Source organism: Aspergillus piperis (assembly GCF_003184755.1).
Source record: "Aspergillus piperis CBS 112811 unplaced genomic scaffold BO85scaffold_16, whole genome shotgun sequence".
NCBI classification, from domain to species: Eukaryota; Fungi; Ascomycota; class Eurotiomycetes; order Eurotiales; family Aspergillaceae; genus Aspergillus; species Aspergillus piperis.
This window is the reverse complement of record NW_020291606.1, coordinates 127,471-154,257: the sequence shown is the minus strand read 5'-3', so window position 1 is coordinate 154,257 and position 26,787 is coordinate 127,471. Positions and strand designations below refer to the sequence as shown.

Sequence of the window (26,787 nt, the reverse complement as noted above, 5' to 3'; positions counted from 1 at the left end):
GATTTACTTTGTTTGGATGGTTCTCGTCTCGAAACATGGCATTCTCGCTACCAGCCAGCCATTCCTATGTACACTTCCATCCATGGATCCCTCCCGCGACCCCGTGCAGGATAGATTAAGAAAAGAATGATCGGACAAGATAAGAAAGAAAAAAGAAAAAAGAAACAAAAAGGTGTGCTCTGCACCGAACACAACAGTCCCATGGACTGTAGATGACCAAAAGTTGAATTTATACGCTTCTCCCAGCTTGACGTGGCTGGGAGGACAGCAGAAGAAATGAGGAGTGACACCAAAAAATATTCAAATCCGACTGCACTCCGACAAGTAAGGGGTATCAATGGGCGTCGGAGTAGACAGCAAACAAACGCAATAACCAGTCGCCATACGTGGTCCCAATCAGTTTCAACCAGTCCCAATCATTACAACTCTCCTTTCCTTCCCTCTCCAGCGAAGTTGTTAGTTACTCATGTAGACCCTTTCTTTTCCCCCAAGTTCCCCCTCACATAGGCCGTACCACCAGATCATCGGGTGGAAGACTCGCTGCTGAAGCTCGCCTCTCGCGCCAGTCTCGGACGAGCTCCTCACGCACCACTTTACACCAGGCCAGAAGAGCCTGATCGAACTGTTTCCAGGCCTCTTCACTGTTGCCATGCACAACCCCCATCACATCCATCTCCAACTTCGTCTCCCACCGGAGCTCCGCCGCCTTCACCCAGAAGCGAAGGTTTTCGGCCCGTCGGTAGGGCTTGGCCACATCCTGATGGTAGGTTTTGATATCGAGGAACGGCCGCTTCGAGTTCTTGACGGCAAAATTATGGGCGCGCACCAGGTCGCGTCCATCCCGCAGCCGTTCCAGCATGGCGGGTGGCGGTGAGCCATCCTCCGGCGCAGTCCATGTCGGCAGCTGCGCGTCGGAGCCGATCAGACTACGCAGGAACAAAGTCTCGCGCTCGCGCTCCTTACCGATCCATTCACCCTCGGTCCAGATCCAGGCGGCTCGCTCTTTGGCTTCAAATGACTCCAGTTGAGCTTCCCGGGCCAACATGTCACGCACGTTGGCCATCCATCCAACAATGCCAGAGCGTTCATCCTCGCGAAGACCGTCTGCAAAGTTTCGGGACGCCCACCGCTTCAGGACCTCCAGCACATTGAACAGCTCTTGCCGTATTTCGCGCTCGCTTTTGATCTTCGCCAGTCGATCGGGCCGCTCATGCGCAGTGTAGTAGATTTTAGCGGCTCGGATCGCAAAAGTGACAGTGTCTAGGACCCGCATGCCCTGGATCTCTTGCCAGGTCTGCGGGGTTGCTTCTGCAGGCGCCTGACGCGAGGGGTCTTCCGCAGCGTCGGGCATATCGTCACTCGAAAGACTAATCCGCGGGGGAATCATCTCCGCCGGCGGTTCCTTTTGAGCATCGATCGATTCAATACTGTGTTCGGCTTTCTCCAATGCGTCCCGCAGATCCTTCCGCAGAGCCTTGAGTTTAGGTGGGGGCGGGATGTGATGCGTTTTGATGCTGTAGGTACTGACCGTGGGAGGAAGCATGACTTCAACATCCTCGTCATACACCTCCTCCCTAGGATCTATGCTTTCACTTTCGTCATCGGTGGGACTGGCACTGGTCGGACTGAGAGTCAAGTCATCGATAAACCGAGCGTTGGGGGTCAAGAGCAGTCGCGGCATATCCTCCGGCTTCTTTTTCTTTTTGAATTCCCTAGCCTGGGCACCTTTGCCGTCCAGTAGACCGGTTCGTGCAAAGTAGTATTGCAGATGAGCGATGCTACCCAGACTCATGACACTCTCCCGGTTTTTGGCGGACTCCGCAAACTCGACCCCCTGAGGGCGAATGTATCCTCGTCGCTTGGATGAGATGGAGACGGAAGACCTGGCATCGGCGGAAGTGGCGGAAGAAGTTGACAGAGAGGAGATGGTCGAAAAGGTACGATCTGGTGAGGGACAGGAGGAGATAGCCGGCGTCGCTGGGATGGAGGGGGAGGGCGACGAGGCTCGGACAGGGGCCATGAATTCGGGCTCGACAGATTCATCCATATTGGGCGTATGCTAAGCTTTGGACGATGCGTTTGATGGGAAGGGTTGGCACTTTCGCAGACGATAGATCTCAACGGTATGGCGTTGGAGGGCACAGATCCGGTTTGGGCGAGAGATGGGATATGCCTCACACTAAAGCAGGAAAGGACAGGTGGTCGTCCGGGGGGGAACAGGAACCGTTTTGACGTGATTAAAAATAGGGATAGGGCCTCGGATGAGTGACTGGTGATGGTGATCGATCGGCCGACGAATTTAATTTGGGCGTGACTCGAAAGGGGGATTTTTACCACTAAAAGGGGAAGCGGGTCGATGGCCGCGGTGCCAACTCGTCGGCCACCGGGAGTTGTCGTGGTACTTTCTAGATAAGTAGTCCTTGCACTGTTATTTATAGCAGTGCCGATTGCTTTCTTTTTTCTTTTTTTGTTCTCTGTTCTGCTTCATTTAGCTCTTCCCCTGAGTTAGGGCTGTTCGCCTCATCACTCGAGTCAGGTTGATGACTCCGAACTTCCAGATATCCACCTCCTTTTTAGGAAGTGCTTAGAGGGAATCATGCAAAGCGTCCCAAGAAAGTCATCCGGCCGGGCGGCCCTTGTCCTGCCTGGGCTTAGCGCCTCCCCGGTGCCTGGAAGCCCCGCATCCAAACTTCGGCATGGTTTTCCATCCATCTTTGCGCTCAGGAACACCCGCGCCCATCACTACTGGTGGGATTTATCACTCCTGATCATCTCGGAGCGGAATCTTGAAACATTATCCATGCTCATAACATCCATTGTCGTCATCATTGAGAGGAGATCTATTCGCTAAATTGAATGTGCTAATCTAGGATTTTTGAAACATCAACACCAACAGTTCGATAAGCCCGATGTTGCACTGACAATAATATGCTGACGCTCAAGCCGCATTGTAGACCCGGTCCAGCCGGTTGTCTGTGAAAGAAACCAAAATATCTGGCATGTGAACTCAGATCACCTCCTCCCGCTCCCATCCAGTGGGTTTCAGGTCTGCAATCCCCTTGTTCGGATGCGCCTTTGTCGGATCCTTGTATTTGGCGGCATATGGGTTGGGGTCGATCGCCTGGTTTAGGTTTCCCAGTGTATGGTTCACCTCCCGGTGTTTGGCTTCATCTGCCCGAACATACAGCAGGAGATCCTTCATGCTGCGCTGGCCCTCTGGCATCTTCCAATACTGCACGGCGATCTCGGGGGCCTCCGTCTTCTCCCATGCGGGAAGACTTCCAGCTTCAATCTCCTTGATTGCGCGGGTATATGTGATCACCGCTTCCTCCTCGAGGTATCCGACGAAACGGTGGCATATGCGTGGCGACATGAGGTAAGACAGGAAGAATCCGTTGAAGAAAACCCCTTGTGCTCCAAGAACCATCAGGCGCATGAACCATCCGGGCTCTGCGAGCTTAAGGAAGGTCAGCAAATGCATACGCTCGTTGTATGCTTCCTCCAGCAGTGTTTCAATCCTAGACGTGGTCAGTGTCTTGTCATCTTTGACAATCACGAGATGTAGCATACCATCCATTATCTCTCTTCATGCGCCGCAAACTTCTCAGATGTCTCAGCATGCCTCCCACCATGCCTGGTACGCCAGCCACGCTTTCCAGGAAGATAAAGCGCGTAAGCCACTTCTGCTCTGTCATTTTGAACCTGGCCTCGTGTTCCCTGCCTGGGGGAGGGTGCCGATATCCAGTCACAAGATCCATGCCCCATCTCAGCATCCGCACCGTTCCCAACGCAACCCAGTCGGCCCAATTCTTTGCGTCTCGGTGCGCGATTGCGACTTGTTTCATCTGCTCTTCGGTATAGCTGCTGTTGTCAGCTCCACTCACTATCATCATGCACGCGCGAAATGAACGTACACAGGATGGACCCAAGCTGTTTCCACCTCCTTCACATGAGGAGCAGTCGGGGGAGGAAAGAATTCCTTGATCTGCGACTTGGGCGTGGTTGATATGAATCGCTTCCCAGCTGTCTGATGTCTATTTGCCACCAACGACCCGCTACAGCGCAGACCGCTCATAGCAATGACACCGGAGTAATTTCGAGTAGCGATATGCATGTATGACTTTGGAATGGCAGCCCGAATGGGCGCCGTTGCTGTTAACGAATTCATTGGGTATGAAAGCAGTCGGTATGCTCGTAGTAGAAGATAATATGGAAAACTCAATAATGAAGTATTCACTTATTGCTTGATCGATATCCTATGTATCAGACTAATTACATGTACAACCCCCCATCCCTATTTATACTCTTCAGCCCCAGCAAAATTTTTCAACATTAAATCATTGTCTCGTATCCAGGGTATGACTCTACAGGGCAGAAAGGGTCGGCAAAAGCCGGGAGTGGCACTGGCGCCCGGAACCATACATACAAACCGGCAGGAGTGAGAGAAAAAGTCACGCGGATCGAGAAAACCCGGAGCCATCTATACCAAGACTTCAGGGACCCAGTATAGGCTTTTTGACCCTGAGATTAGTTATCTTAGCATTAACAACTCAAATTTGCTCAGCCACGTCTGCAGTAGAGATTTCCAAGCAATTTTCGTATCCATGGATAATTTTTTTTACAAGGTCTGGATTAGTTACAAGGTTGCCGCTGTTGTCGCCACGCCAGGGAGCGGTATTTGGGGGGGTTTGTCTTAATGACTTTTCTATGTTTATCGCTATCGCTGTTGAGTTAATCATAGGCCTGATATCTTTGTTTTTGAGAATAATCAGGTTTCGTACGGTAGTAGCTAAACCACGTCGTAAAATACAAAGTGTCAGATATGCTATAAGAATTGGAATGCAGGGCTTCGAAGATACTACTAGTTAGTACCAGTGGTAAGGCCTACTACTTCGAAACTTCCTTTCCCATCTTACAGTGCTCTGCTTTGATTACCACCACAGGGATAGCGTTAACAATAGCCCAAATACTACAGGCTCGGCATCAAACTCCCCCCAAACCAAGTATGTTCACCGCAGATCCTCTATCGAACAAATCCACTGAATTTCCAGGTCCCAATAGCCTACCTCAGCAACCCCATTACTAGCGTTTTACAACCACTAGCTAGACTTATTCCCTCGCATTGAATTGACATTCGTAACCAAGTTAAGCTTCCAAGCGCCTGCAATATCCCGGTGGGTCATCCCAGCGCAGCCTAGAACTTACATAGAAGGTACGGGAGGTATGGAATGCCTTTCGATAGGGACGCTCGATGACCACACCTGAAAGTTGTATCTTACTTATGAGCATATGGGTAGTTGGTATGCTCTGTCTACTCTCGAAGTGAAAGCAGATTTAAAATGCTTCCCATTATCTCTCTACCTGAAGATGAAGGGGAAGATATTCCGGCGTAAGTTCGCTGCTGTTATCTGATTACGGGCGACTCCTTGTAAACTTCTGGGCTGGTCCCCGTGACCCGGAGTCCTCCCCTTGTTTGACGTAGTTCTTTCGGCATTTTGTATGCTCGGCGTCTGTTGAACGCGAATTCCGTGATTTACTTTCTTAGTTAGTATCTTTGCTCGGGGTGGGTGATTTTTTACAATCGGCGACTCGGGGGTGATGTATGGGGTATGGGTTGTGGTTGATTGGTGGTTATCTAATTGGGAATACTTGGATTGACTGTTATGAAATGTTGCTTGAAAACCTCTTCTTTTTGCTGTACTGCTTTGGATAACTGTATACACATTGTGATAGAGCTTGGTATTCAGGACATAAGTTGAATGTGATCTTTACAATGAATAGTAATCTACATCCAAATGTACCCAAGTTGTGACCCCGTGTTCTATGGCAGGTCGCCTTACCGGGAGATCCCGGAACGCCGTTTGAGTCAAGGCATGCCGAAGATAGTTCGGGATTGCGCCGGGGTCTGCTCGCTCCATTCATTTCTGGCCCCCGACGTCAGACAGGGGCCGGTGAACATATTAGAAATAGACTATTTGTTGTTGCTCCTGCATTTTCCGTTTGATGTTGTCATTGCTTCTGAAAATAACTGGCTTGGCTTCCGATGACCTTTCAATACGAGGGTTGTCGGAAGGGCTAGGATCAATATTACATTATCAACTACTAGTAGTAGTTCGTGTCAGAAGGACAAACAAGGATTGGGTTTGAAGCGGTACGCTATAAACAGAAAGAGATGTATTTGGGAAAGATATTATATCACTGCATGGCCTCATATCCTGACTCCGAGGTCTTCATAAATCCGAATTCTACCTCGCCATCCTTCGGTGCGATTTCCTTCTTCTCTAGCTTGACGACATGTGCATGGCGGGGTCCATTGTTGATGTCTTTCAGGAACTTCTGGAGAGACTCTTCGGTTCCTTGGGCTTCGCCTTCTACCTGTATGGTATTAGTAAAAGTATCTTACCTGATATTAACACAGGAGAAGGGTCATGAAAAGAAACAAGCAAAATGTCAGATGCAAAGTAAAAGGGACAGCACACACCCTTCCACAGTGTGTGTTCTTCACCCAGCCTTTTACATCATATGCAGTGGCTCTCTTCTGAGTAAAGTCCCTATAGATCGCGGCGTGCTTAGCGAGAAGTGCATCTATAGCGTGCAGAAGGTAGGGTATAGTTACCGGAATCCCACTCCTGCCAGACTATGTATTAGACTTGTCTGCTACAGAAAGAATAGTTTCATAGGTGTTGCTTAGGAGCATTGACGTGAACTTGCCTTGGACCGTGCCAGATACTTTGAATGCGATCTGGGGGTAGTTGTGTTAGTCCATCTGTTATAGATGACGTAGCGACCCCGGGGAAGGGTGTATTGTGTATTGGGTAAGGGTCGGGGGGGAAAAGCCTTACACGTTGCGATGACATATTGATAGATGTATATGACCTGTTCCAAAGCATAAAGAAGATATCACCGACTTTTGATGTCTATGGACTGGTTATTGTTCTCTTGAAGCTGGTGAGGCAGGCAATGGCTTAGTCATCTGATATCATGAGGGGTGCAACTGCGTACGCTAGTCTTGATCGGGTCAGACATTGTTTGTGGCCAATCAATGCCGGTTTATCTGGATTAGTCACTTATCGAGCCAGTTCAAGTGCACGAGAATACTACTATATCGTGAATGGCAGGGTATCAGATCAATTATAATGATATAGAAATGATACTTATGTAATATAATGCTATTTCCAGTTCAATCCATGCTGACTGTTTTGGTATGCAGTGCTGACAGCGGCATAACCAGCAGCCCGTGACCCCAGCGGAGATCCGCCCCTGAGCCAAAAATGGAATCCGCGATGATCTCCCCCAACATCCGTTCCTGTTGCTCTCCGCACTCAGTCCTTACGGTGTCTCCCCTCTTCCTTTGTCTTTGAGGGGTTGCACTACGCAATGCTAGTGCTAAGATGCCTCTTTCAGTACTCCCGTGGCTTCGGAGTTTATACTCCCTTGATACTCTAGATACCCGCCTTACTACCTCTTCCACTACTCCGCCCAAAGCTGCCGCGGGTCACACGCGAGCTCCCTCCGCCAGAGATGCCCGTGCCATTGCGATTGCGCGCAATGCTCCCCCTCCGAAATGGCGAACTTTTGAGTTCTACATCTACTATGTGATCTTCTTGATCGCTGTGCCGTTGATGTTCATCACGGCCATTGGGGTGTCGCAGGGTAGGGCCTGGACCACTTTTTCGTTACAAAAGGAGCAGCTATGCTGACTTGATGTTGTAGAGAGCCATCCTTCGTATCCGACTTACGCTCATTTGCTGTCGCCTGGCTGGATACCTGGACGCCAAGTTGTAAGTAGTTTGTCCAATTGCTCTCTATCAGATGCTAACTTCTTTGTTCTGCTAGGACAACTCCGATGACCAGTATTCCTCGTTCCGCGATAATATACCATACCTGTTGCTGCTACTAGTCGGACACCCTTTGCTTCGCCGTCTATACAACAGCTATGTACGCCCAGTCGCCGGAGATACCGGGTCCTCTAAGGCTTCTCCGGCAGTCCTTGCTGCGGATGCTCGTCTCACTCAGCGGATAAACTTCGACTTCTATTTCGCGCTCGTCTTCATCACAGCCCTTCACGGTGTTTCCGCGCTGAAGGTCCTCGCAATTCTATATGTGAACTACAAAATCTCCAAGAATCTCCCCAGGAAGTACATCCCTGCGGCAACTTGGTTGTTTAATATCGGAACGCTGCTTGCGAACGAACTCTGTTCCGGCTACCATTTGGAATGGGTGGCTTCTTTGTTCGTGGCCCCGAGCGGTGCAGACAAGGAGGCACCCTTGGTACTTTGGGGTCGCTACCTTGACGGGTTTGGTGGTATCATGCCCCGATGGGAGATTCTCTTCAACATTACGATCCTTCGACTGATTAGTTTCAACATGGATTACTATTGGAGCCTCGACTACCCCGCTGCCAGTCCCATTGAAGTAAGTCCATTTCCCCTGCGGTACGGGACCCAAGCTGACAGAGATAAGAAGAAACAAGTCGATCCTGCAGCACTGTCAGAGCGTGACCGTGTCAGTATCCCCGCGGAGCCAGCTGCGTTCAATGGGCGCTATTACCTTGCCTATGTTCTCTACGCTCCGCTGTACTTGACAGGCCCTATTTTGACCTTCAACGACTACATCTCCCAGCAAAGATACGCACCTCCCTCTCTTACACGGACCCGGACAGTACTCTACGGTGTCCGTTTCTTCCTGACACTACTCGCCATGGAGCTCATACTCCATTTCATCTACGCCGTGGCTATCTCGAAGGCGTCCCCCGACTGGTCCCTGTACACAGCTGGCGAGCTCAGCATGTTGGCATACTTCAATCTGCATATCATCTGGCTTAAACTTCTGATTCCATGGCGGTTTTTCCGTTTCTGGGCATTAGTCGACGGAATTGACCCAACCGAAAACATGATACGCTGCGTTTCGAACAACTACTCTCCCTCCTCCTTCTGGCGCGCATGGCACCGCTCCTTCAACCGCTGGATCGTGCGCTATCTCTACGTGCCCCTGGGTGGAGGCAGCAGAGGAAGTGCCGACCGCGGCAAATCTTCCGGGATCTACGCCAAGGCCCGCCAGATCTTCAACACGCTTATTGTCTTCACCTTTGTTGCTCTCTGGCATGACATCAACCCTCGTCTCCTCATGTGGGGCTGGCTTATAACCCTCTTCGTTCTGCCCGAAGTCATCGGCAGACTACTGTTCCCAGCCAGCAAATGGCGTTCGCGCCCCACAACGTACCGTGTCCTTTGTGGAGTTGGAGCAGTCGGAAACGTTCTAATGATGATGATCGCAAACCTGGTCGGATTCGCTTTAGGGTTGGATGGATTGGAGGGCCTTTTGGCCGGTATATTGGGGTCCTGGGCCGGCATCATCTACCTCATCTCAGCGTGCTGTGCTTTGTTTGTGGGAGTGCAGGTTATGTTTGAGATTCGTGAAGAGGAAGCACGGGCTGGTATTGACTTGAAATATTGATTCTATCTGTGAATATTATACAGCAGTTGCTTAGACGCATTGCTAGATTTGAAATAGCATAATTAGTTGCATCTAATGGGGTATCAGAAAAGTCATAGTATGAGTACCTCCCCCTCATCCCAGCTAGAAAAACGCCCCGCACCTCGAATCCTCATGCACTTTATAACACCCCAACCCACAAGTCCTCAAATGACAATTCTTGCATCGAATCTTCCCCCAATACCCACACATACAGCAGAAATACCGCGGCGACTTCTTCGCGATCGGCGGGCCAGCGCGCGATGCATGATACGTCAACGGCGGTTCAGCGAGCAAAGCCTGCATGATACGTTCCGAGGGCGCAGAGGGAATATATGATTTCAAAAGGGGGTCGTTGTCGTGTTCGGATTTGATCAATTCATGGGGGTTTCGCTCCTCCTTCTCCTCCTTCGATTCGGTGTTGTCTTTGTCTTGGGGTTGGTCTTTGTCGAAGGCTGGTGTTTCTGTTTCTGTTTCGGCGGCGGTGGTTACTGTTGAGGCGCGGGAGGAGGTCGGGGCTGTGGAGGAGGGGCGGTGTTGTTTGTTGCGATTAATGCGCGAGGAGGTATCGGGTTTAGGTGTTGGTGCTGCTGTTAGGGGCGTTGAGCTGCGCCGAGAGGTAGAGCCCGGTTTGGTGATTTTGTTGATGGAGGGGCGGTGCGAGGAGGTGGAGGAGGTTTGTTGTTGGGTTTGCTGGGTGGATGCTTGTTGCGCTAGAGCGGCTTCTTCGTCGTCGAGGTAATTGCGGAAGGTCTTTTGGGATTGGAGGATTCGGCGGACGTTGGAGGTCACTTTGCCTCTTGTGCCTGGGGGGTTTGTAGGTTAGCATGGGCGTGTTCCGTGAACGTAGGATATGTGTGCGTATGTATGGCATACCTCGACCAGACGCATCCTTCTGTTTTACTGGAATTGAGATCTGCACGTCCCGGTGATTCTCGCGATCCAGCTCCGCGAGATGTCGAACGATGGCATTGTTCTGTCGTGAGGAGAGGTCCGCTCGGCCTGGATCGCGGATTCCGCGCTTGCGGCCGATGGCGGGCGTGATGGCGGCTTTGGCTGGGTCGAAACCGCGATCGGGGACGTAGGTCCACCCCGGAGTGGCGTGGGTGGTTGTGCTGTTGGGGAGGAGTTCGACGTGAAACATGGTTTAGGTGAGGATGGAGGGCATGGTTCGGTTCAGGATGTTTTAAGGGCGATGATGGACTTGAATCGATGGGATGGATTTGAATTTCCGCGAAAATGGATGGATGATTCGAGAGAACGGAGATGGTCCCGTGCCGGGGTTTGTCTTGTTTGCAAGGGAGCTTTGCTCTCGATGACGCCAGCGACTTGCCGCCAACTGGTTGATATATCTACTAGATGATAAAGGAAGAACATACATGGCTGGTATTAGTGTACATATAGATAATTACTGTTCGTATACAGGGCTGTGGGTTCATTACGCGATCCTCCATCGCTGTTTTACTCCTGGCGCTCATCTGTGCCAGACCCTGCAATTGGAACTAAACAACATGATTGATGCTGGGAGCCGAAGATGAAATTGCGCGGTAGAATAGCAAAAGGGAATATGAATGTCGCAGAGCAAACAAATGGAAAGAATTGAATGAACGGGGTAATAAGTTCAGCATTAATGAGAATGTTCAAGCTTATTTCTTCTTCTGCAACTGGTCCACCTTCCTTTCTAGTTCACCAATGTACGTCTGCAGCTTTTGTGTAGCTCCTTGAAGAGCCTGATTACCTTATTAGTAGCTCTTAAGGTACTATCTGGGGAGATAATAGTATACGTACGATGATATCTTCTGTCAGCATCTCGTTCGCGATCCTGTACTCGCCCAGGACATAGAAGTAGACTCCGGCGCTGGCAGCAATCGCGCCAGTAAGGAATCCGAACAGACTAGTTCATGATCAGTAAGCTAATAACCCTTTTGATGAAGCGCAGTCCAGGATAAACCAACCCCCCGCGAAACGCGCCCACGGGCTTCTTCGTAGGCAGAGTGTGCGCCGCTTCCTTCATGAAGGGAGAGACCGAAAAGCTCCGCGCCCGGACAACTGCCGACTTGTTTGCGACGGAGCGCAGGCCGGGCAACATTCTCTTGCACGCGTTCATGGTCATAAATTATTTGGTGATCTGCAGTTGCGATCAGCACAGAGCATCGCTAGGCAAAACGATCAGGTTTCTTCTCACGTTGGAAGGAGATGAAGTTGGGGGCGCCGGGGAGAGCTTGGGATGAGTGACGTTGGCGGTGCTGTTTTGGGCGGAGACTGCGGCTGCTGCCGGCCCAATTATCCACGGCGCGTTTTCCGATCTCCTTCACCCCAACCATGCTGGCTGGTTATTGTATTTGCCGCCTACGATTGATCACAAGTATTATTGGTGGCTGGGCTACGTGCGGAGATGCTACTGGATTGTTCCATGGATACAACCTGCTTGATACATACCATTATGCGTCCAATGGCAAATACTGGAAAAGACAGTTCTATCTACTATAGTAAGGCAGAGATCGTAGACCTCGGTTGTTACGGACAGCGCGGAGTCTGGCATACAGGCATTGGGTATAATACAAGAGAGGCTCGCTAGGTAACAGGAACTGGAAATAATAATGAATGACGCTGTTAGTTGGCCATCGTACTTTCGTTGAACAAATCCGCTAACAGGTCGTCTCGGCAGACGTCCAACCGCGGATGGCCCATGCTATACGTGCTCTCGAATGCATGAATGCTGAGCTGATCAAAGAACGGCCGAAGGACTCGCTCAACAATCTCATCCTTTGCCGTTTCGCGAATCCAGTCAGCAGTCAGGCTTGGCTGTTTCACCCCCTGGCTGAGATCGGCCGTCTCCCCGAGTCCATCCGACGAGGCCGATCCGCGCGCTCCCAAGCTCTGCGAGATTTCGTCCGCGAGTGCCATGGGTTCAAAGCGCTCCGGAGGGTAGACCGCATCTATGGTGTCGGTCACGTAAAGCCATTCGAGAAGTTGAAAGTCATCAGGCGCGAGGATGAGCAAAGTATCCAACAGCTTACACGCCTGTAGCAGCGCATATGGGTTGTATACCTCCTGCTGCTGGCCTACTGAGACCGCTGAGATGGCCTCCTGGAGCTCAGAATTCATCAACGGCCAAAAGGGGGCCAGAGTAGTGGCTGTGCACTTAAGGGCAAGGGCGCGCAAAACCATGAAAACCTCGGACCTGGTCGTAGAAGATGGGGACGAGGAACTAGTCGCGCCCAAGAGATCTTCCAACTTCTGAAGTAGTGCAGGTAGCTCTGCAACAAAGTAGTCAGTGTTGGCTGACAGGATGAGGAGGCTTATCCTGCGGAGATTCAATTGCGCCTTTCGATCCGCTTCTAGACGGGCAGCAGAAGCTCCAACGCCAAACATGATGCCTGCAGTACTTGGCGGAGTGAGTCGGGACATCAACTCAGACATTCGATCTTTGTCGGCGAGCACCCATTGCCGCAAAAGGTTTACCCAGCCGTCTTTCACCAAATCAAGCTGCATTCCGAAGAATTTCGGGTCGTTGAAGGCATCAGAGATATCCTTCTTCCAAATCTTGGAAGCAGCGGGGATTTTTGCTATGTGCTGGAGGAGCGCCATAAAATTCCGACTAACGTTATTCGGAAAGAGGCGTGCGCGGAAGAGTGGCCCAATTATATGAGTAGATATCCCAGACACCGCGGTAGTAATACGATCCGAATCGCCCAAGGTTGTTGTAAACGCGGGCATAGAGGCAGCAAGAATGCTGAGCAGGTCATCAGGCCCAACATGTGGCAGCGATCCACTGTCATAGTCAATAGACGCCCGGCCGAGAAGTGCTGACTCTTGGGAGAGACCCATGGGCTTGCTGGTGAATATTGCCGTCAGGAGACGGAGGAGTACATCCTAAAGTTGTCAGCATAGCCACGTCAAAGTCAAAATTAGATGAAACATACTCCTAACTCCTTCCTCATCCGTCGATCTTCTCCGAAGCTCGTATTCTCCAACTTCGCCCCAAGGATCGCTGCGAATTCCACTAATCGCGGAAGGATCTGCCTATGCGGAAAAGGATTGCTCAAAACATCTCGTAAGAAAGTGGTGCAATCTGCCCAAATCTCATCCAAAACATCATCGTCAAGTGACCTGGCGTAGGTCACTAGGAAACCTGCTAGCTCAGACTCCGTAAGGCTTGCGGTCAAGGTGGACTTGCGGTTGGGTTCCAATGCGGCGGGGTTAGTTCGCGTGTAGATAGAGTTGAATACAGCTGGTATTGTGATCTTTGGACGAGATCCATCCAGCGTGTGGAGCAGACTGATGATCAGAGACGAAGTGTCGCTGTCTGACTTCGTCCATACCTCTACCGCAGTTTCAAGACATTCAAGTGCCTCGGCCGTGAACAAGTGTTCCAATATCCGACGCGATCTATTCCTCATGCGCAAGGATGTATATTGAAAAGATGCCAACGACTCCGGGTCTTGAGGGAGTGTGCTTCGTTCTAGCGCGCCCCACGACCATATCGAAAAACAAAGTCGCACAGCGTCCTGGAAGCAAAGCAAAACGGTGAGGCGGTTATTGGCCGCGCTGGACCGAGCATGACTCTGTTCAGACGCGAAGACTCCTGAGACCATGTTTCCAAAGAACCCATGATTCTGGTCCGGGCTCTTGGCAGCCGGTACATTTGCTTCTTCCGACAGCAGACGCTCGTGGGCAGTTGCGATGCAAGTCTCGAGACCGGTGAGTAGAGCGATCGTAGCGTGTTCAGAGCGATCTTCGGGCCAACCCTCGGTGCGCTTGAAAGATAGCTGAAGACTTGCATATGCCAATTGGATTTCCTTACAAAAGCATTCCACTAACATCAGGATTATCTGGAAGATGGATCCTGCATAAAGCGGAAGTACTTCGCAAAGCAGTATTGTCCACCTCTCCACTATCTCCCTGGAGTTTGGAGAGCTTATGCCTTTTAGAAGGCACTCCAATAGTTGCTGAGGGGGCTGGGGTAGAGGTGGCAATGCAAGAGACTTATCAGGTTTGTCGCTTGTGAAGGATAAGATAGAAGGACTTGTTAGACGCTCTCGAGAGGCAGTCCTTTGATGCTTTGGGCGTGGTGGGGGTGGTGGCAGGTACGCATGAGCAAATCGAACCTTCAGCGCTGCGAGAAGAGTGTCGATAAGTGCTGCTTGAATACCGACACTACCACCGTTATCGAGCACGCTGGACAGCCTATCGACAAGGAAGGAGTCAATCCCAGATTCGGCCACCTCCTCGGCCCCGGGGCCAAGAAGAAGTTGACGCATCACAAGCAGCGCAGTTTGTTGCAATTTGATCTCATCCACGCCCTGATGAGCAGCCGTCGTATGTCCGCTAACCACTCTGAGAGAGGCCTGGAAAATGACCGCATGTAGGCTCTGGGCTCCAGAGTTATCTGCAACTATCATCAGGAATCTGGTCACAGGAATGCTTGGTAGAACCGACCTTCAGATGTTGGAGTATCCTTGTGCTTCTCTGTTTGTACCAACGTCTGGGTGAGCAAGCTGATCCACCCATTATGTGAAAGCGTTGATATGAGATTGGATATTGTTTGTAGTAGATAGCTGCACTCTCTGTAGTCGTCTGGAGATACAGTGGGATTCGCAGTGTCTGGCTCTGCGTTCTCTGACTGCTGGAATAGACGATCAAGCCTCGAAACTACCATGCGGAAAACTCTATAGGACATAAGCACTTGTTCAAAGCAGAGCTTTTCAATCCAATATCAAACAGTAAAGTAATATGGGAGAGACTGGGAGTGGGGTGCAAACGTACTTATGTATGGAAGACAGGTCTTCAAGCCAGCGGTGTACGACCTGAGAGGCTTCATTTACGCCCTGATTGAGCAAGTCCAAGACGATAAAGAGAGGGCGCTCGAGCATCGATGACTGGTAAGAGATTCCCAGCTGTGACACATTATGTAATTGCTTCGGAGGGAGCTCGTATGTACCGTGGTGACTGTGAGACCAGAGAACAAAGTACCTCCCTGCTTGTTCTGCGGACGATGATTGACGATGCCCGTTCGACTTGTCCACCATCAGAGAAGTGATCGCAGCCTCGACCAGATGATCGGCCCATGAAACAGAATGCAAATGCCATAATGAGCGAACTGCCTCGACATGAAACTTAGGGTTCAGCGGCGAAAGATATTGCCATAGCCGGTTGACAAGGGTGGGAATCAAGTCAGATACATCCTCGTAACTGATGTAGTACCCGGGGCTATGGATAAAATACATGCTCGTAATGGCGGATGCAATCGAGGAGATGGCTGCGAAGGAGGCAGTGGATGTCTCCACTTGATCAGCGCGGACTCGATCACATAGTGCCAAGTAAAGGCGTCTATCGCGCAGGATCTTTGTTTTTGGAAGCTTCTTCAACATGACAATAAGAAGGCTTATACGTTCATGCATCTGTGTCGCATCGCCGCGGCCATCGAGAGCCTCAATAGCTTGTTCGTAGGCATTCCTGATGATGAGTTCCCCAAGGTGCTTGGGGGCGAATGGAAGCGGCTGAGGATCAAGACTCTGTTTGCTCTGTTCATAAAAAGCATGTATCCTACTCAAAATTTGTGAGCCAGGTACATCGGACTTGGAGCCATCCGCCTTATGGGTATCAGACTTCTTCGCGAACGCCCTCTCGGTGAGTAGGCCCGATAAAGAAGTCATAACACGGGACAGTCCAGTTGCTACGGCACGCAGCCGCTCTTGGTCCATGTTAGGACTCTTTTCCGGAGAGAGTTCGCTCGATTTGATGATTGTGGCGAGAGTCAGCAAAGGCACATGTGCAAGTACCATGTCCTCTTCGCGCACATTGAAGTTTTCGAGGATGAAGTGCGCAAGCTCCAGATTCTTCAGCACCTTGTCATGCCCTGAGGTCAAGTCCTTGGACTTCCAGTCAATCAGATACAAAAGTTCGGAGAAAATGACGCCGCTTTCCACGCCATCAAAGAAAGAACTGGCACTGCGAAAAACTTCCTCGAACTGAGTTTTTGACGCTTTCGATTCAAAAGCTTGGACACTTCGCATGATCGGCAAGAATACTTCCGGCACAATGTAGCCGCCAACCTCCCATCGGTCCATCAGCGACAGCGATATGCGAAAAGGCCTCGTTTTCTCTGCGGGTATTTCGGTATCTTTCTCAATCATGCCAAGAAGACCGTTCACCAGCGGAGTCAATCCGAATCGACTAAAGTATTCGGAATGTGAAATTTCTTGGGCATCAGGGACCGGTTGAGAAGCGTTATCCGATATAGAATTGCGTGCCTCGAAGGATGGCCGATCGTTTGCAGGCTCCGGACCAAGGAGCCAGGCCCATAACCTTCTGTTCAGACTCATGTCTCGTCGAGACACAACCCCCACAGCTGCGAGAATCAGTTTCTGAAGATCATCCTTGGTGATTCTAGCTTGCAAAATAGGTGAGCTCAGGGGTATATGTGTCACTAGCAGATCAAGGAAATTCCGCTGGACAAGGACTTGTTCGTCTGCTAGTCCAGTTGCGAAACACCGTATCAACAAACCGGGTTCCGGCAGGATTACTGAATCCGCTGCCACAGAAATGTCATGAGGTAGATCCTTAGCTTCGCTCACTTCACTTTTGCTCGGCCTGCGATCTGTGATGCCCAGCTTAGGTAGGTAACGGTTCAAGTAGGCAAGTACACCCGAACGTCGGCTAGGGCTAGTTATGGACGCCAGGAACAAGCACTGCCAAAAGTAATGACCGCTTGGACTAGACTCGGCTTCCTGTTTATATGTATCCATCTTACTCGCGATGTCGCGGAACTTGTTGACGAGTCGCATGGTAGGGTCAAAGTCATCGCTTGTTTCTTCTTCTAACCCTGGCAGGAGGGCCAAAAGGATGGCCTTGAGGGCCGGTCGGATTGCCCATGGTTCGAGATTGCAAATATATGTTTCCACAAGAGACAGAAAGAGGGGCCGGACAGTGAGCGAGGCGAACGTCAAAGTGGGCGCGATACCAGGGAGGTATAAGGGCAGGTCGTGCGACAATCCTTCCGGCTAAGGAACCAAAGACACATGTTAGCAAGAAGCAAGTAATCAAATTATGCAGGAAATCTGAGTGATAAATGCGAACCTTGATCAGGTTGAAAATGTACGTATAGACTTCAAGAGCCTTCTGGTGGACACCGGACGGCAAGGAAGGGTTAAGGCATTGGGAAAGTCGTTTCGCAACCAGTAGTTTGTGAGGCACAATGGGCATGTCCGCAGGATGGGATTGAAGTGCCTGTGAAGATAGCCATCAGTAAAGTGCATTTCCGCCCCTGGTATATGATGCATCGTACCTTGAGCAACCGGCTCAGGAAGGAGATGTAATCCGCCCATTCCTGCAAAGCAGTATCGAATAGTGACAGTGCACGTTCAACGGTAGACGCATAACGGCGATAGTTCTTATCCTTCTTCAACGGCTCTAGCAATATCACATATATCAGTATGTAGGATAATAATTCTGTACGACCAGGAATGACCAACCTTCTTTCCCCCGTAGTCGGGAGCGCGTGAGAGAGCTTTCGGAGCTTGCGGGGGAATTCGACCTCGGAAACGAGCTCGGATCAAGGCTCATGGTGCGATTGTCGGATGATTGATTCTGTCGTGCAAATGTGACTGCAGATCGCGCCTCATCATATCTTGTGCATCGGGCCAAACTGGGGTGGGAGGGCTCGTTTGGTCTGCCTGGTTGGAGCTGATGTTGCGAAAGGGCCAGGCGGCCATGTTTCCGTCTATCTGGCGTTGACCCGCCCGCCTTTGGGGAGCTCCGCCGGGAGGCTCCATCTTCTTCCTTCGGTCGCTCAATCTAAACTATGCTTGTTTCCTCCTCCTCCTCCTCCTCCCGCCCGCCGCTGTCGCATCGCGGCCTTGCAATCCCCACCATGCGACATATTCTTCTTCACTTCTATGGCGTCTGTGGACTTATTCTCCAAAGCTAGGATATTCGTCTTTGCTACGAACTCGATATCTAAATGATCCCAGCTGGAACGCGGCTGAGGCAACTCCCGGTGCGCGCGAGCTGAGAGTATGGATTCGACGGACCCCGGTCCGTCGCAGGACATCCCCGATCATGGCATTACGCAAGCGCCGACTCCCCGAGACGACGACACCCCATTGTCCGAACAAGCGACGACGGGATCTACAGAATCTACTGGCGGTGACCACAGCGCCGTTCTCGTTGAACGGCCACCGCCTCTTCCCCCGCGCCCAGGCACATTGAATCTGTTGGATGAAGGAGGGGCATCTCTTCGGGTACCGCGGCAGCCTGCACAACCAGCTCTCCAATCCAGGGCTACAACGGCGGTATCTCTCCCAGATGTTGCTTCGCAAGATACAGGAAAGGATACTTTGGCTGTGCGCAATTTACAAGGCGCACTGAAGGCTAAGGCCAGCCTCAGCCACTTAGCCAGCCCAAGAGGAAGCGAAGCTGGCGATACTGCTAGTATCAGGAGCACAATACCTCAAGGAGATCTAGGCGATGTCGATAATGTCTTCGGTGACTTTCTGGCAACGGAGCCTGGGCTTATCCGCCAGCCTAACACGGGACTCTTGCAATTCCCGGAGTTCCAAGCTGACGACGTAGAAGACGATTTTGCCTCGGAGTTTGAGCCAGTGGGAGACGTTGGCGAAGAAGGGGAGAACGAAGGTATGCATAGCTCGCAGATAACGGTCCTTACGTTCGCTAACCAACAAGACCATGCAGAACTGGTTCTGGAAAATTGGAAGTCGAAACGCAAACACTATATTATCCTCTCAGCTGCTGGCAAACCGATATGGACGCGACATGGTGACGGTGGTCTGATATCGACCTATGTTGGCGTCATTCAGACTATCATCTCGTTCTATGAAGATTCCAAAGACCGCCTAAGCAGTTTCTCTGCCGGTGATACAAAGTTCGTGGTGGTCAACAAGGGGCCTTTGTACCTGGCTGCGATCAGTCGCATGCTTGAGAGTGAAACGCAGCTCAAACTTCAGTTGGAAGCCCTGTACATGCAAATCTTGTCTACTTTGACTCTTCCATCCTTGACCCACCTCTTCTCTATCCGCCCTTCTACCGACCTCAAGCGGCCCCTCCAAGGCTCTGAGACGCTTCTATCTACGTTAGCCGACAGCTTTACAAAAGGCTCCCCATCCACACTACTTTCCGCATTGGAATGTCTCAAGATCCGCAAGTCTCATAGGCAAGCGATCAATAACACTCTTCTAAAGACCAAGGTCAGCGGCCTTCTCTATGGCTTGGTCGTCGCAGGTGGTCGGCTTGTCAGTGTCGTCCGACCTAAGAAGCATTCTCTGCATCCCGGCGATCTGCAGCTTCTTTTCAACATGATCTTCGAAGCCGAGGCTGTAAAAGCTGGTGGTGGCGAGAGCTGGATTCCCGTGTGCCTACCAGGCTTCAACAGCAGTGGGTACCTCTACATGTATGTCAGCTTCCTCGATCTCCGAGAGGACTCGGGCAATACTGCCGACGACACAACCACGAAAGAGGAGTCTGTTGCTATCATCCTGATAAGCGCCAATAAGGAAAGCTTCTTCGAGTTGCAAGGCATGCGCGATGCATTCGTCGAGGTTTGTGACCATGCCTCTTCTGAAAACATGCCAGCAGGCTAACCTAGTACTTTAACTCACAGCAACTAGAGAAGAATGGCAGTCTCAAAATCATCAGAGAAGCCGTTGACAAGGGCCGCCCCAGCACAACAGACATAGTTCCAGGGACCGTCCTGCACCACTTCCTTTACAAGTCACGGGCCAACGTACAATTCACAATGTCCGCGTATGACCCCGAATTTGCCTCGGTATCCCGACGTCGCAGGTACGCACAACCCTTGATTCTCGCTTCCGACGACTATGTCATTATGTCTAGATACTGACGATGGCACTTGCTCTAGGCTGATGTCCACCTACAATAACCTACATGCAAGCATCCATGCTAAGCACACCCATGTCAAGATCCACCACTGTGTCTCACAATCCTCGAGCTCATTTGCATGGGTGACACCCGTGTTCGAATTCTATTGCGTTGCAAATGCAAATGCAAACCGCAATGCATTGGCGCAGAGCGCAAGCAAGATAATAGACTGGGTGCATCAAGAAGAGGAGAGACTCTTCATTATTAGCGGAGCGGTGAGTTAGGCAGCGGCTCCTTATTCCAGTTGAGAACAGTGACTAACAGTCGGTTACCAGGTATTCTAATTTTTTCTGGCCCTGCATTGATAGAGGTATATACACCTTTCCTTGAAATATGTTCTGGTCAAAGACATCTAGTACAAACACGCCAAAGTGCATCGGATCTCATCTCAAGCTAAGGCTACACAAGTCTTTCCTATATGACCAGGATACACCTAATGCATTTATACACAATACCATGCATATCATGATCCAGTAACCAAGAACCATCCCTCTAATCAATGGTATCCTCCCTCAGAGCAAACAGCTGCTGAATAAGCTCATCCGACTTGCTGCGAATGGCATTATGATACATAACATTCGTAATGAACTGCTTGGCACCCTTGATCTTGGCCGCGGTATTCTGCGCATGATCAAAGTGGACATACATATCATCTATGTATGTGGCTGCGTAGACAGGAACCTCGTTCCGTGCTAATTGGGCTTCATCATAAAGCGCCGGCCAGTCATCCGTCGAGGCGAGGATGTCTGCCGCGTCGCGAACCTGGCTGAGTTCCGTGTAGGAGTCGAACATGTCTTTGTAGACCTGTAATTGTGAGAGTTAGTATTGATGATTTAGTTGACGGTCGGAAGAAGAAAGTTGGGGGTACATGCCATTTCACCCGTGAAGAGGATTTCAGACTTGTTGGCGTCGATTTGGAAGTCCGGGTTAGAGGCGCGTAGTCTATCTGCGGACCAGTTGGAGGGTTTGCTGTCATGCCGATGTTGTTAGCTCGTGCGAATATTGGTGGGGTAAATGTTAGGAGTGGCTCACCCCTGGCAGTAGATAGCCTCATGCAGAATAGCGTAGATGATGTTGTTGTCCATGCCGCCGAAACTGTCAATAGAGGTGATCGTGGGGTGGGTGAGAAAGCCGAAGACGTCCAGGTCGTTCCAGGCACGTAGTACAAGATCTATGTCGTGTTAATGAGGGTTAAAGATATCGGTTCCGGGACCCATTACCATGAATGCTGTCAAGACCACCTGTGGGAAGTTAGTAAGAAGGGCCAGAGAATAATCGCTTCAGAGAGTCTTACCGTGCATGCCAAAGAGGATGCCCATTTGCTGGAATCGCTCCGGGGTCAGTGTTCCTGTAGGCAGAGCGACCTCGTTGTCTTTCAGATATTGGATAATTTGCTTGACTCTTTCGACGTCTTCGGGGAATTTGGCGTAGTATGCCTTGTTCCTTTCGATGACCTTTTCTGTACGGGTTTAGCTCACCATGTACTGAACGGATCGAAAAAGATTGCTTACCGTATGTACGTGCATACACAGGGTCGGGGTTATCAACGAGAGGAGGAAGTCCACCACAGATGAAGGCCTCAGCGAGACCTTCCGGGCTTGTAGTAAAACAAGGTTAGTAAATTGCTGAAACCATCATAAGCCGGGGCTAGACATACAACATGGAAAGATAAGTCACGGCGCAGAAACCGCCAAAGCTCTGGCCAATGATGCTCCATTTCCGCTTGTCCTCGGGGTAATCGGTCATCAGACAACGGCGAACAGCCTCACAGTCACGCACAATGTTGTCTGCGCGGAAGTTCTTCATGTACTCTGCTTGTTTGATGGCATTGCCTTGCCGAGCAAGGGTGCCCGCTGTGACGGTGGAACTGAGACCAGTGCCACGTTGATCGAGGAACAAGACCTATTTGGTGAGTAAGGGGCCTTTGAATAATACCGCTTGGTGGGGTTGTGTACCTGATAACCCTTTTCGAGGACTGTTCCAATCCAGCCATACTCTTGCGGGGGGCGGCATCCCATTCCAGGGCCACCCTGCAAGTACACCAGGAACGGCAACTGCTTGTCGTCCTTGGGGGTCTCGCTTGGCTCAGCAGGCGTTACCAGGCGACGTACACTGCGGGCAAACAGTCTCAGAGTGCCATCATTGGGCTTGTTGTAATTGAGAGGCACATCGAAGAACAATTCAGCCACCCGGAGCCTGCCTGGATAACCCCACCTGTCATTAGCGTGACATTTTTCCCTAACCCGGGAAGCCATACGCACCGGGAACATTATGGAAGCGCCGATCGATCAACTTGGCAGCCATTGTCGTGGCACTCTTAGCTATGGGGTCTATGGGATTGCGGATGTCTTGAATTCCCTACGAAGCGAATTGAGGTGGTGTGACGGGCAGATGGGGAAGATGGGGCCAACAGCCGCCGGCGGAGGTCTCAGTGCCATTTACTAGCCTCCGCTTTGGGAGAAGCTGTAAACTGTAACGGTATCTTCTCCTCACAATACGGTATGCTGAGCCGCGATTAAGCTTCCCGTCAAAATCACTCCTTTTAGTACTAGGATTTGTTTGTTCCCCACCATTTCTTATGCAGTTTCGCGCTTCGGAGATAACCGCACCTATCATTCGCTCCCTGCATGACTGCAGTCAGAGACTAATAGTGCTGCCTACTTACTGCTCCAACTGCCCCATAACGCTGTTTTAGTGACTAGCACTGTCAGACCCCGTCCTGGAGATCCTTGCAGCATATTTGACGACTCTGCTCCATTCAGCAAGTCCAGCCGGTACTGTATTCTGAGTCACGCTCATCAACCCGGCTACTACTGACAACCAGTTACAGGAAATACTGTAAGAGAGTTTTCCTACCAGTATAAGATTGGTGCTGGATATAACCCAATCAATCACTGTATCAGCCAAGTCCGTCACTTTCATCCTTTTTTTGTATACCCAAATCATTCATTGACTGCTTTCAAGACACAACTCGCGCAATGGACCTAAGAGATATCAAAGGGACCTCCCAAGAGCAGGGCCAATTACATCAGAAGCTATGGGAACTTAACCAAACATATACATCAGGGAACGTGTTGCCTAGTGCTAGTGATTTGTCGCGAGCCAGAGCATCCCTACCAAAGTCTCTCCCTGCTGAAGGAACGGGTTTCGAAAGTGCCACCCAACATATCCTAAATGACTTGGTCCCAGCCTTCAACCGCAGCAGCATAAGTCCTAATTATTACGGATTTGTCACCGGAGGTGTTACCCCGGCAGCCCTATTTGCAGACAATCTAGTCACAGCTTACGATCAGAATGTTCAAGTGCACCTTGCAGAGCATTCTATATCGACAGACGTCGAAGCCACTGCTCTTGGTCTGCTTGCCGATCTTCTGAAATTGGATCGACGCAGCTGGAATAATGGGACTTTCACCACTGGGGCCACGGCCAGCAATGTTCATGGATTGGCTTGCGGGAGGGAGTTTGTCCTCTGCGCTGCTGCTAAGAAGAGTGGAATCGATATAGATAGCGTTGGCGAGTATGGCTTGTTCGAAGTCATCCAAGCTACAGGAATCTCTGGTATCCAAATCCTCTCGACTATGCCTCACTCTTCGTTGGCAAAGGCCGCTGGAATTCTTGGCATAGGCCGTGCCAACGTTAAGAGCATTTGTCGGGAAAATCATTACCTTCAGATCGACTTTGAACGACTTGAAGCGGAACTGAAAGCCAGTAAGGCGAGTATCGTCGCTGTCTCCTGTGGAGAGGTCAATACTGGACATTTCGCGACGTCAAGCTTGGTTGAAATGAAAAGCCTGCGTAGCCTCTGTGACAAGTACGGAGCCTGGCTTCATGTCGATGGTGCTTTTGGGATCTTCGGCCGGATATTGAACGGTGCCGAATTTTCGGCTATATCAAAGGGGTGTGAAGGTATGGAGCTAGCAGACTCGATCGCAGGTGACGCTCACAAATTCCTTAACGTGCCATACGACTGTGGCTTTGTCCTTTGTCGCCATCCTGGTGAGGCTGAGAAGGTTTTCCAAAATGCAAATGCGGCCTACTTGTCTGGGGGGCAGTCTGGAGCGCTCTCAATACCTTCTCCACTAAACATCGGTATGGAGAATTCGAGACGGTTTAGAGCGCTGCCAGTGTATGCCTCGCTATTGGCATATGGCCAGATTGGGTATCAGGAGATGCTACAGAAGCAAGTTCGGCTTTGTCGAATGATCGCAGGCTGGATATTCGATCATCCCAAGTACAATGCTTTGCCAGATTTGTCAAGCAAGGATGAGTTGCTAGACCATACCTACATCATAGTGCTGTTCAGTGCAAAGGACGACGAGTTGAACAGCAACTTAACCAAGGAGATAAATGCGACTTCTAAGCTTTTTGTGTCTGGAACCTCCTGGCAAGGAAGACCGGCTTGTCGAATCGCAATCTCAAACTGGAGGGTGGAAGAAGAAAGGGACTTTGCACTTGTGACAGATGTCTTGGACACCGTGGCTGGAAGAGTATAGAGATATGACACGTTGGAATTATGCTTGATGTCTGCTTTCATCGTACAATTCACTCTTAATATATACTAGCTATGCTTGTAATTGAGGTTGAGGTTGTTTCACTCCATCGCTTTTGCAGTCTTAGTGACAGTTGTGCGATGAGTACTTTGTTTACCATGGCCCGATGGATAACCAATTATAATATCGCCACATAGTTCGTACGTACTATTCGCCTTTTCTCCCCCACTGTTTTGTCCATTGTGAGATTTCATGGATGGCGATGCGATGACTAATCTGACATGATCATCTGCGAGACAAATGTTCCGGCTTTTCTCCCCTTCATAAGCCTGCTTGTAGCCCGGCAGCCTGGTGCCGTAACGAAAGGTGACTGAATTTCCAGTAATCATAATGGTATATCGCGGAAGGCCTTCCAAATCGTGCCGGGAGTGCCGCAAACGAGATATCAAAGTATGCTGGTTCCTACTCTTCGACATCATGACTGAGCAAGGCTTACACCTTCCATAATAGTGCGATAAAAAAGAAGACGGCTGCTCCCAGTGTTCCCGCGCTGGCCTGACATGCTCTGGTTACCAGAAGCCAGCGGATATAGTCATAATCAATGAGACATCTGCTACGGCTGAGAAAGTATTGAGGAAGCGCTCTTTAGATCGTCCAGTCTCTGCAGGCCCTCTATCTACAAACCTCCTTCCAACTGTATTGCAACGCGCGAAGCACCTGTATATCTCGCAATATGTCCAGGACACACCTGCAACGGGCATATACTCATATATGCAGGTTTTTTATCCATCCAAGTCAGACGACTATCCTCTTCTCGAAACCATGATTAATGCGCTTTTCATGGCCACGTTCTCGTCACTGCAAGGGTATCCCCCGGCTCTCTATCATGCTCGAAACAGCTATGGATCAGCTCTGTCTCTGACTCGAAAGGCCATCCAGTCACGAAAAGAGGCTTTGTTGGATAGGACTTTATTCTCGGTGTTGCTCATGAGTATATTTGAACGCCTCGCCGACGTAGAACAACGAGGTTTAAGTATTCGCAACGGACATTTAAAAGGTGCCATTGAGCTGATGGCCTTGAGGGGGGATGGCCAATTCACAGACGATGGGGGCGCTAAGATGTTTTTGCATCTAACCGAGCTTGTTGTTCTTGATTGCCTTGCCAATGAAGCTGATATTCCACTTCAATTCTTGGCATTGCGACAACAAGCTCTTGAAGCCGGTGCAGACACATCGTCACCAAGGTGGAGATTCTTGGAAATCATGATGCGTTATGCACAGTTGGAGCATACCGCGAAGTCTTCCATTTCTGCAGAAGGCGTCATTTATCAAGCCAAGGCACTTGACGAAGATCTTGATCGATTGTCTAAATATCTGCCTTCTTTCTTCTCGAGAAGGCAGACCCCTGAACCCCCAAGCATTCCATCAACCAAGCCGGACATATATCCTGACTATAATACACACAGATGCTGGAACAACATCCGTGTTCTCCGTATTCAGCTAATGAAACTCATACGCGAGCAATACGCTCGGGTGTTGGGAAATTCGACCAATGATGCCTGGGCCATGGCCGAACTTCATGAGTCCAACCGCCGAGTGCATTCCCTTGCTACAGACATATGCCTCTCCATACCTGATACGGGGGCTAACATCAGGCTTCCTTATGAGGTCTCCAATATCCAATCAGCAACACTCTTGTTTCATCTATATGTGGCCAAAGATGCTCTTGCAAAGCCAGCTCAATCGAGGCTATACATTTATGAACGATTACAATTTGTGGAAGAGAAGCAATCTCCTTCACAGCGCAAAATATTGGATTATTTGCTACATGATGGTTATCAAATGCCGCGAAACACTTGGAAGATATGGCTTTCAATCGGAAGAGAGGATTTTTCTATCTGATTTTAGGGTCGCTTCCACCTGC

The 26,787-nt window shown here is 50.4% G+C and overlaps 11 protein-coding genes across 11 annotated transcripts; 4 read left to right on the top strand and 7 right to left on the bottom strand.

The window, feature by feature from the left end:
- Positions 1-117: 117 nt before the first annotated feature.
- Positions 118-2,418, bottom strand: BO85DRAFT_81022 (uncharacterized protein). The gene has a single exon (XM_025665691.1). It carries the CDS (start codon positions 2,045-2,047, stop codon positions 500-502), a length of 1,548 nt encoding a protein of 515 aa, XP_025513101.1. The 5' UTR covers positions 2,048-2,418; the 3' UTR covers positions 118-499.
- A 589-nt stretch (positions 2,419-3,007) lies between these two features.
- On the bottom strand, positions 3,008-4,247 carry BO85DRAFT_522075 (alternative oxidase; the record flags this gene model as incomplete). The annotated part of the gene is made up of 3 exons (XM_025665233.1): positions 3,915-4,247; positions 3,571-3,861; positions 3,008-3,518 (listed from the first exon to the last, which is right to left on the bottom strand). Exons 1-3 carry the CDS (start codon positions 4,166-4,168, stop codon positions 3,008-3,010), a joined length of 1,056 nt encoding a protein of 351 aa, XP_025513100.1. The 5' UTR covers positions 4,169-4,247.
- A 1,822-nt stretch (positions 4,248-6,069) lies between these two features.
- Positions 6,070-7,108, bottom strand: BO85DRAFT_479684 (acylphosphatase). The gene is made up of 6 exons (XM_025662961.1): positions 7,003-7,108; positions 6,843-6,945; positions 6,712-6,742; positions 6,617-6,629; positions 6,482-6,551; positions 6,070-6,375 (listed from the first exon to the last, which is right to left on the bottom strand). Exons 2-6 carry the CDS (start codon positions 6,888-6,890, stop codon positions 6,196-6,198), a joined length of 342 nt encoding a protein of 113 aa, XP_025513099.1. The 5' UTR covers positions 6,891-6,945; positions 7,003-7,108; the 3' UTR covers positions 6,070-6,195.
- Positions 7,109-7,301: 193 nt separating this feature from the next.
- BO85DRAFT_425678 (putative glycerol:H+ symporter (Gup1)) lies at positions 7,302-9,583 on the top strand. Its single transcript, XM_025658086.1, has 4 exons — positions 7,302-7,653; positions 7,714-7,781; positions 7,837-8,415; positions 8,464-9,583. The coding sequence occupies exons 1-4, from the start codon at positions 7,392-7,394 to the stop codon at positions 9,454-9,456; spliced, it is 1,902 nt and encodes a 633-aa protein (XP_025513098.1). The 5' UTR covers positions 7,302-7,391; the 3' UTR covers positions 9,457-9,583.
- BO85DRAFT_470537 (putative HIT finger domain protein) lies at positions 9,415-10,683 on the bottom strand. Its single transcript, XM_025662401.1, has 2 exons — positions 10,351-10,683; positions 9,415-10,280 (listed from the first exon to the last, which is right to left on the bottom strand). Exons 1-2 carry the CDS (start codon positions 10,616-10,618, stop codon positions 9,580-9,582), a joined length of 969 nt encoding a protein of 322 aa, XP_025513097.1. The 5' UTR covers positions 10,619-10,683; the 3' UTR covers positions 9,415-9,579.
- A 158-nt stretch (positions 10,684-10,841) lies between these two features.
- On the bottom strand, positions 10,842-11,711 carry BO85DRAFT_451526 (uncharacterized protein). The gene is made up of 4 exons (XM_025660607.1): positions 11,660-11,711; positions 11,430-11,602; positions 11,263-11,368; positions 10,842-11,204 (listed from the first exon to the last, which is right to left on the bottom strand). Exons 2-4 carry the CDS (start codon positions 11,579-11,581, stop codon positions 11,121-11,123), a joined length of 342 nt encoding a protein of 113 aa, XP_025513096.1. The 5' UTR covers positions 11,582-11,602; positions 11,660-11,711; the 3' UTR covers positions 10,842-11,120.
- A 174-nt stretch (positions 11,712-11,885) lies between these two features.
- BO85DRAFT_402048 (cellular morphogenesis regulator DopA) lies at positions 11,886-18,148 on the bottom strand. Its single transcript, XM_025657177.1, has 7 exons — positions 17,952-18,148; positions 17,765-17,889; positions 17,557-17,706; positions 15,244-17,480; positions 14,917-15,146; positions 13,401-14,866; positions 11,886-13,350 (listed from the first exon to the last, which is right to left on the bottom strand). Exons 1-7 carry the CDS (start codon positions 18,040-18,042, stop codon positions 12,088-12,090), a joined length of 5,562 nt encoding a protein of 1,853 aa, XP_025513095.1. The 5' UTR covers positions 18,043-18,148; the 3' UTR covers positions 11,886-12,087.
- A 346-nt stretch (positions 18,149-18,494) lies between these two features.
- Positions 18,495-20,597, top strand: BO85DRAFT_377451 (guanine nucleotide exchange factor MON1; the record flags this gene model as incomplete). The annotated part of the gene is made up of 4 exons (XM_025656263.1): positions 18,495-19,113; positions 19,171-20,033; positions 20,096-20,277; positions 20,354-20,597. The coding sequence occupies 4 exons, from the start codon at positions 18,495-18,497 to the stop codon at positions 20,595-20,597; spliced, it is 1,908 nt and encodes a 635-aa protein (XP_025513094.1).
- Positions 20,598-20,647: 50 nt separating this feature from the next.
- On the bottom strand, positions 20,648-22,848 carry BO85DRAFT_451523 (proline iminopeptidase). Its single transcript, XM_025660606.1, has 9 exons — positions 22,635-22,848; positions 22,329-22,573; positions 22,031-22,275; positions 21,885-21,970; positions 21,668-21,832; positions 21,594-21,614; positions 21,406-21,544; positions 21,246-21,342; positions 20,648-21,177 (listed from the first exon to the last, which is right to left on the bottom strand). The coding sequence occupies exons 1-9, from the start codon at positions 22,675-22,677 to the stop codon at positions 20,866-20,868; spliced, it is 1,353 nt and encodes a 450-aa protein (XP_025513093.1). The 5' UTR covers positions 22,678-22,848; the 3' UTR covers positions 20,648-20,865.
- A 19-nt stretch (positions 22,849-22,867) lies between these two features.
- BO85DRAFT_80881 (pyridoxal phosphate-dependent decarboxylase family protein) lies at positions 22,868-25,102 on the top strand. Its single transcript, XM_025665690.1, has 2 exons — positions 22,868-23,147; positions 23,204-25,102. Exon 2 carries the CDS (start codon positions 23,352-23,354, stop codon positions 24,864-24,866), a length of 1,515 nt encoding a protein of 504 aa, XP_025513092.1. The 5' UTR covers positions 22,868-23,147; positions 23,204-23,351; the 3' UTR covers positions 24,867-25,102.
- Positions 25,103-25,253: 151 nt separating this feature from the next.
- Positions 25,254-26,765, top strand: BO85DRAFT_377508 (Zn(II)2Cys6 transcription factor domain-containing protein; the record flags this gene model as incomplete). The annotated part of the gene is made up of 2 exons (XM_025656265.1): positions 25,254-25,313; positions 25,374-26,765. 2 exons carry the CDS (start codon positions 25,254-25,256, stop codon positions 26,763-26,765), a joined length of 1,452 nt encoding a protein of 483 aa, XP_025513091.1.
- Positions 26,766-26,787: the final 22 nt, after the last annotated feature.

What these genes read in the sequence shown, in the direction of transcription:
- BO85DRAFT_451523 (XM_025660606.1), bottom strand. Translation starts at nt 22,677, where the DNA reads ATGGCTGCCAAGTTGATCGATCGGCGCTTCCATAATGTTCCCG. An exon ending in TCCTCGAAAAGGGTTATCAG is followed by an intron (nt 22,276 to 22,328) that starts GTACACAACCCC and finishes CTCACCAAATAG; the next exon opens with GTCTTGTTCCTCGATCAACG. An exon ending in TGTGTATGCACGTACATACG is followed by an intron (nt 21,833 to 21,884) that starts GTAAGCAATCTT and finishes AAACCCGTACAG; the next exon opens with AAAAGGTCATCGAAAGGAAC.
- BO85DRAFT_402048 (XM_025657177.1), bottom strand. Translation starts at nt 18,042, where the DNA reads ATGAGCCTTGATCCGAGCTCGTTTCCGAGGTCGAATTCCCCCGCAAGC. An exon ending in CCGACTACGGGGGAAAGAAG is followed by an intron (nt 17,890 to 17,951) that starts GTTGGTCATTCC and finishes TGATATTGCTAG; the next exon opens with AGCCGTTGAAGAAGGATAAG. An exon ending in GGATACTCCAACATCTGAAG is followed by an intron (nt 14,867 to 14,916) that starts GTCGGTTCTACC and finishes TGATAGTTGCAG; the next exon opens with ATAACTCTGGAGCCCAGAGC.
- BO85DRAFT_479684 (XM_025662961.1), bottom strand. Translation starts at nt 6,890, where the DNA reads ATGCTTTGGAACAGGTCATATACATCTATCAATATGTCATCGCAACGT. An exon ending in TCAATATGTCATCGCAACGT is followed by an intron (nt 6,743 to 6,842) that starts GTAAGGCTTTTC and finishes AACTACCCCCAG; the next exon opens with ATCGCATTCAAAGTATCTGG. An exon ending in AGAACACACACTGTGGAAGG is followed by an intron (nt 6,376 to 6,481) that starts GTGTGTGCTGTC and finishes AATACCATACAG; the next exon opens with GTAGAAGGCGAAGCCCAAGG.
- BO85DRAFT_470537 (XM_025662401.1), bottom strand. Translation starts at nt 10,618, where the DNA reads ATGTTTCACGTCGAACTCCTCCCCAACAGCACAACCACCCACGCCACT. An exon ending in GAAGGATGCGTCTGGTCGAG is followed by an intron (nt 10,281 to 10,350) that starts GTATGCCATACA and finishes CAAACCCCCCAG; the next exon opens with GCACAAGAGGCAAAGTGACC.
- BO85DRAFT_80881 (XM_025665690.1), top strand. Translation starts at nt 23,352, where the DNA reads ATGGACCTAAGAGATATCAAAGGGACCTCCCAAGAGCAGGGCCAATTA.
- BO85DRAFT_451526 (XM_025660607.1), bottom strand. Translation starts at nt 11,581, where the DNA reads ATGAACGCGTGCAAGAGAATGTTGCCCGGCCTGCGCTCCGTCGCAAAC. An exon ending in GTGGGCGCGTTTCGCGGGGG is followed by an intron (nt 11,369 to 11,429) that starts GTTGGTTTATCC and finishes ATCATGAACTAG; the next exon opens with TCTGTTCGGATTCCTTACTG. An exon ending in TGCTGACAGAAGATATCATC is followed by an intron (nt 11,205 to 11,262) that starts GTACGTATACTA and finishes TAAGGTAATCAG; the next exon opens with GCTCTTCAAGGAGCTACACA.
- BO85DRAFT_81022 (XM_025665691.1), bottom strand. Translation starts at nt 2,047, where the DNA reads ATGGATGAATCTGTCGAGCCCGAATTCATGGCCCCTGTCCGAGCCTCG.
- BO85DRAFT_425678 (XM_025658086.1), top strand. Translation starts at nt 7,392, where the DNA reads ATGCCTCTTTCAGTACTCCCGTGGCTTCGGAGTTTATACTCCCTTGAT. An exon ending in GGATACCTGGACGCCAAGTT is followed by an intron (nt 7,782 to 7,836) that starts GTAAGTAGTTTG and finishes TTGTTCTGCTAG; the next exon opens with GACAACTCCGATGACCAGTA. An exon ending in CCGCTGCCAGTCCCATTGAA is followed by an intron (nt 8,416 to 8,463) that starts GTAAGTCCATTT and finishes GACAGAGATAAG; the next exon opens with AAGAAACAAGTCGATCCTGC.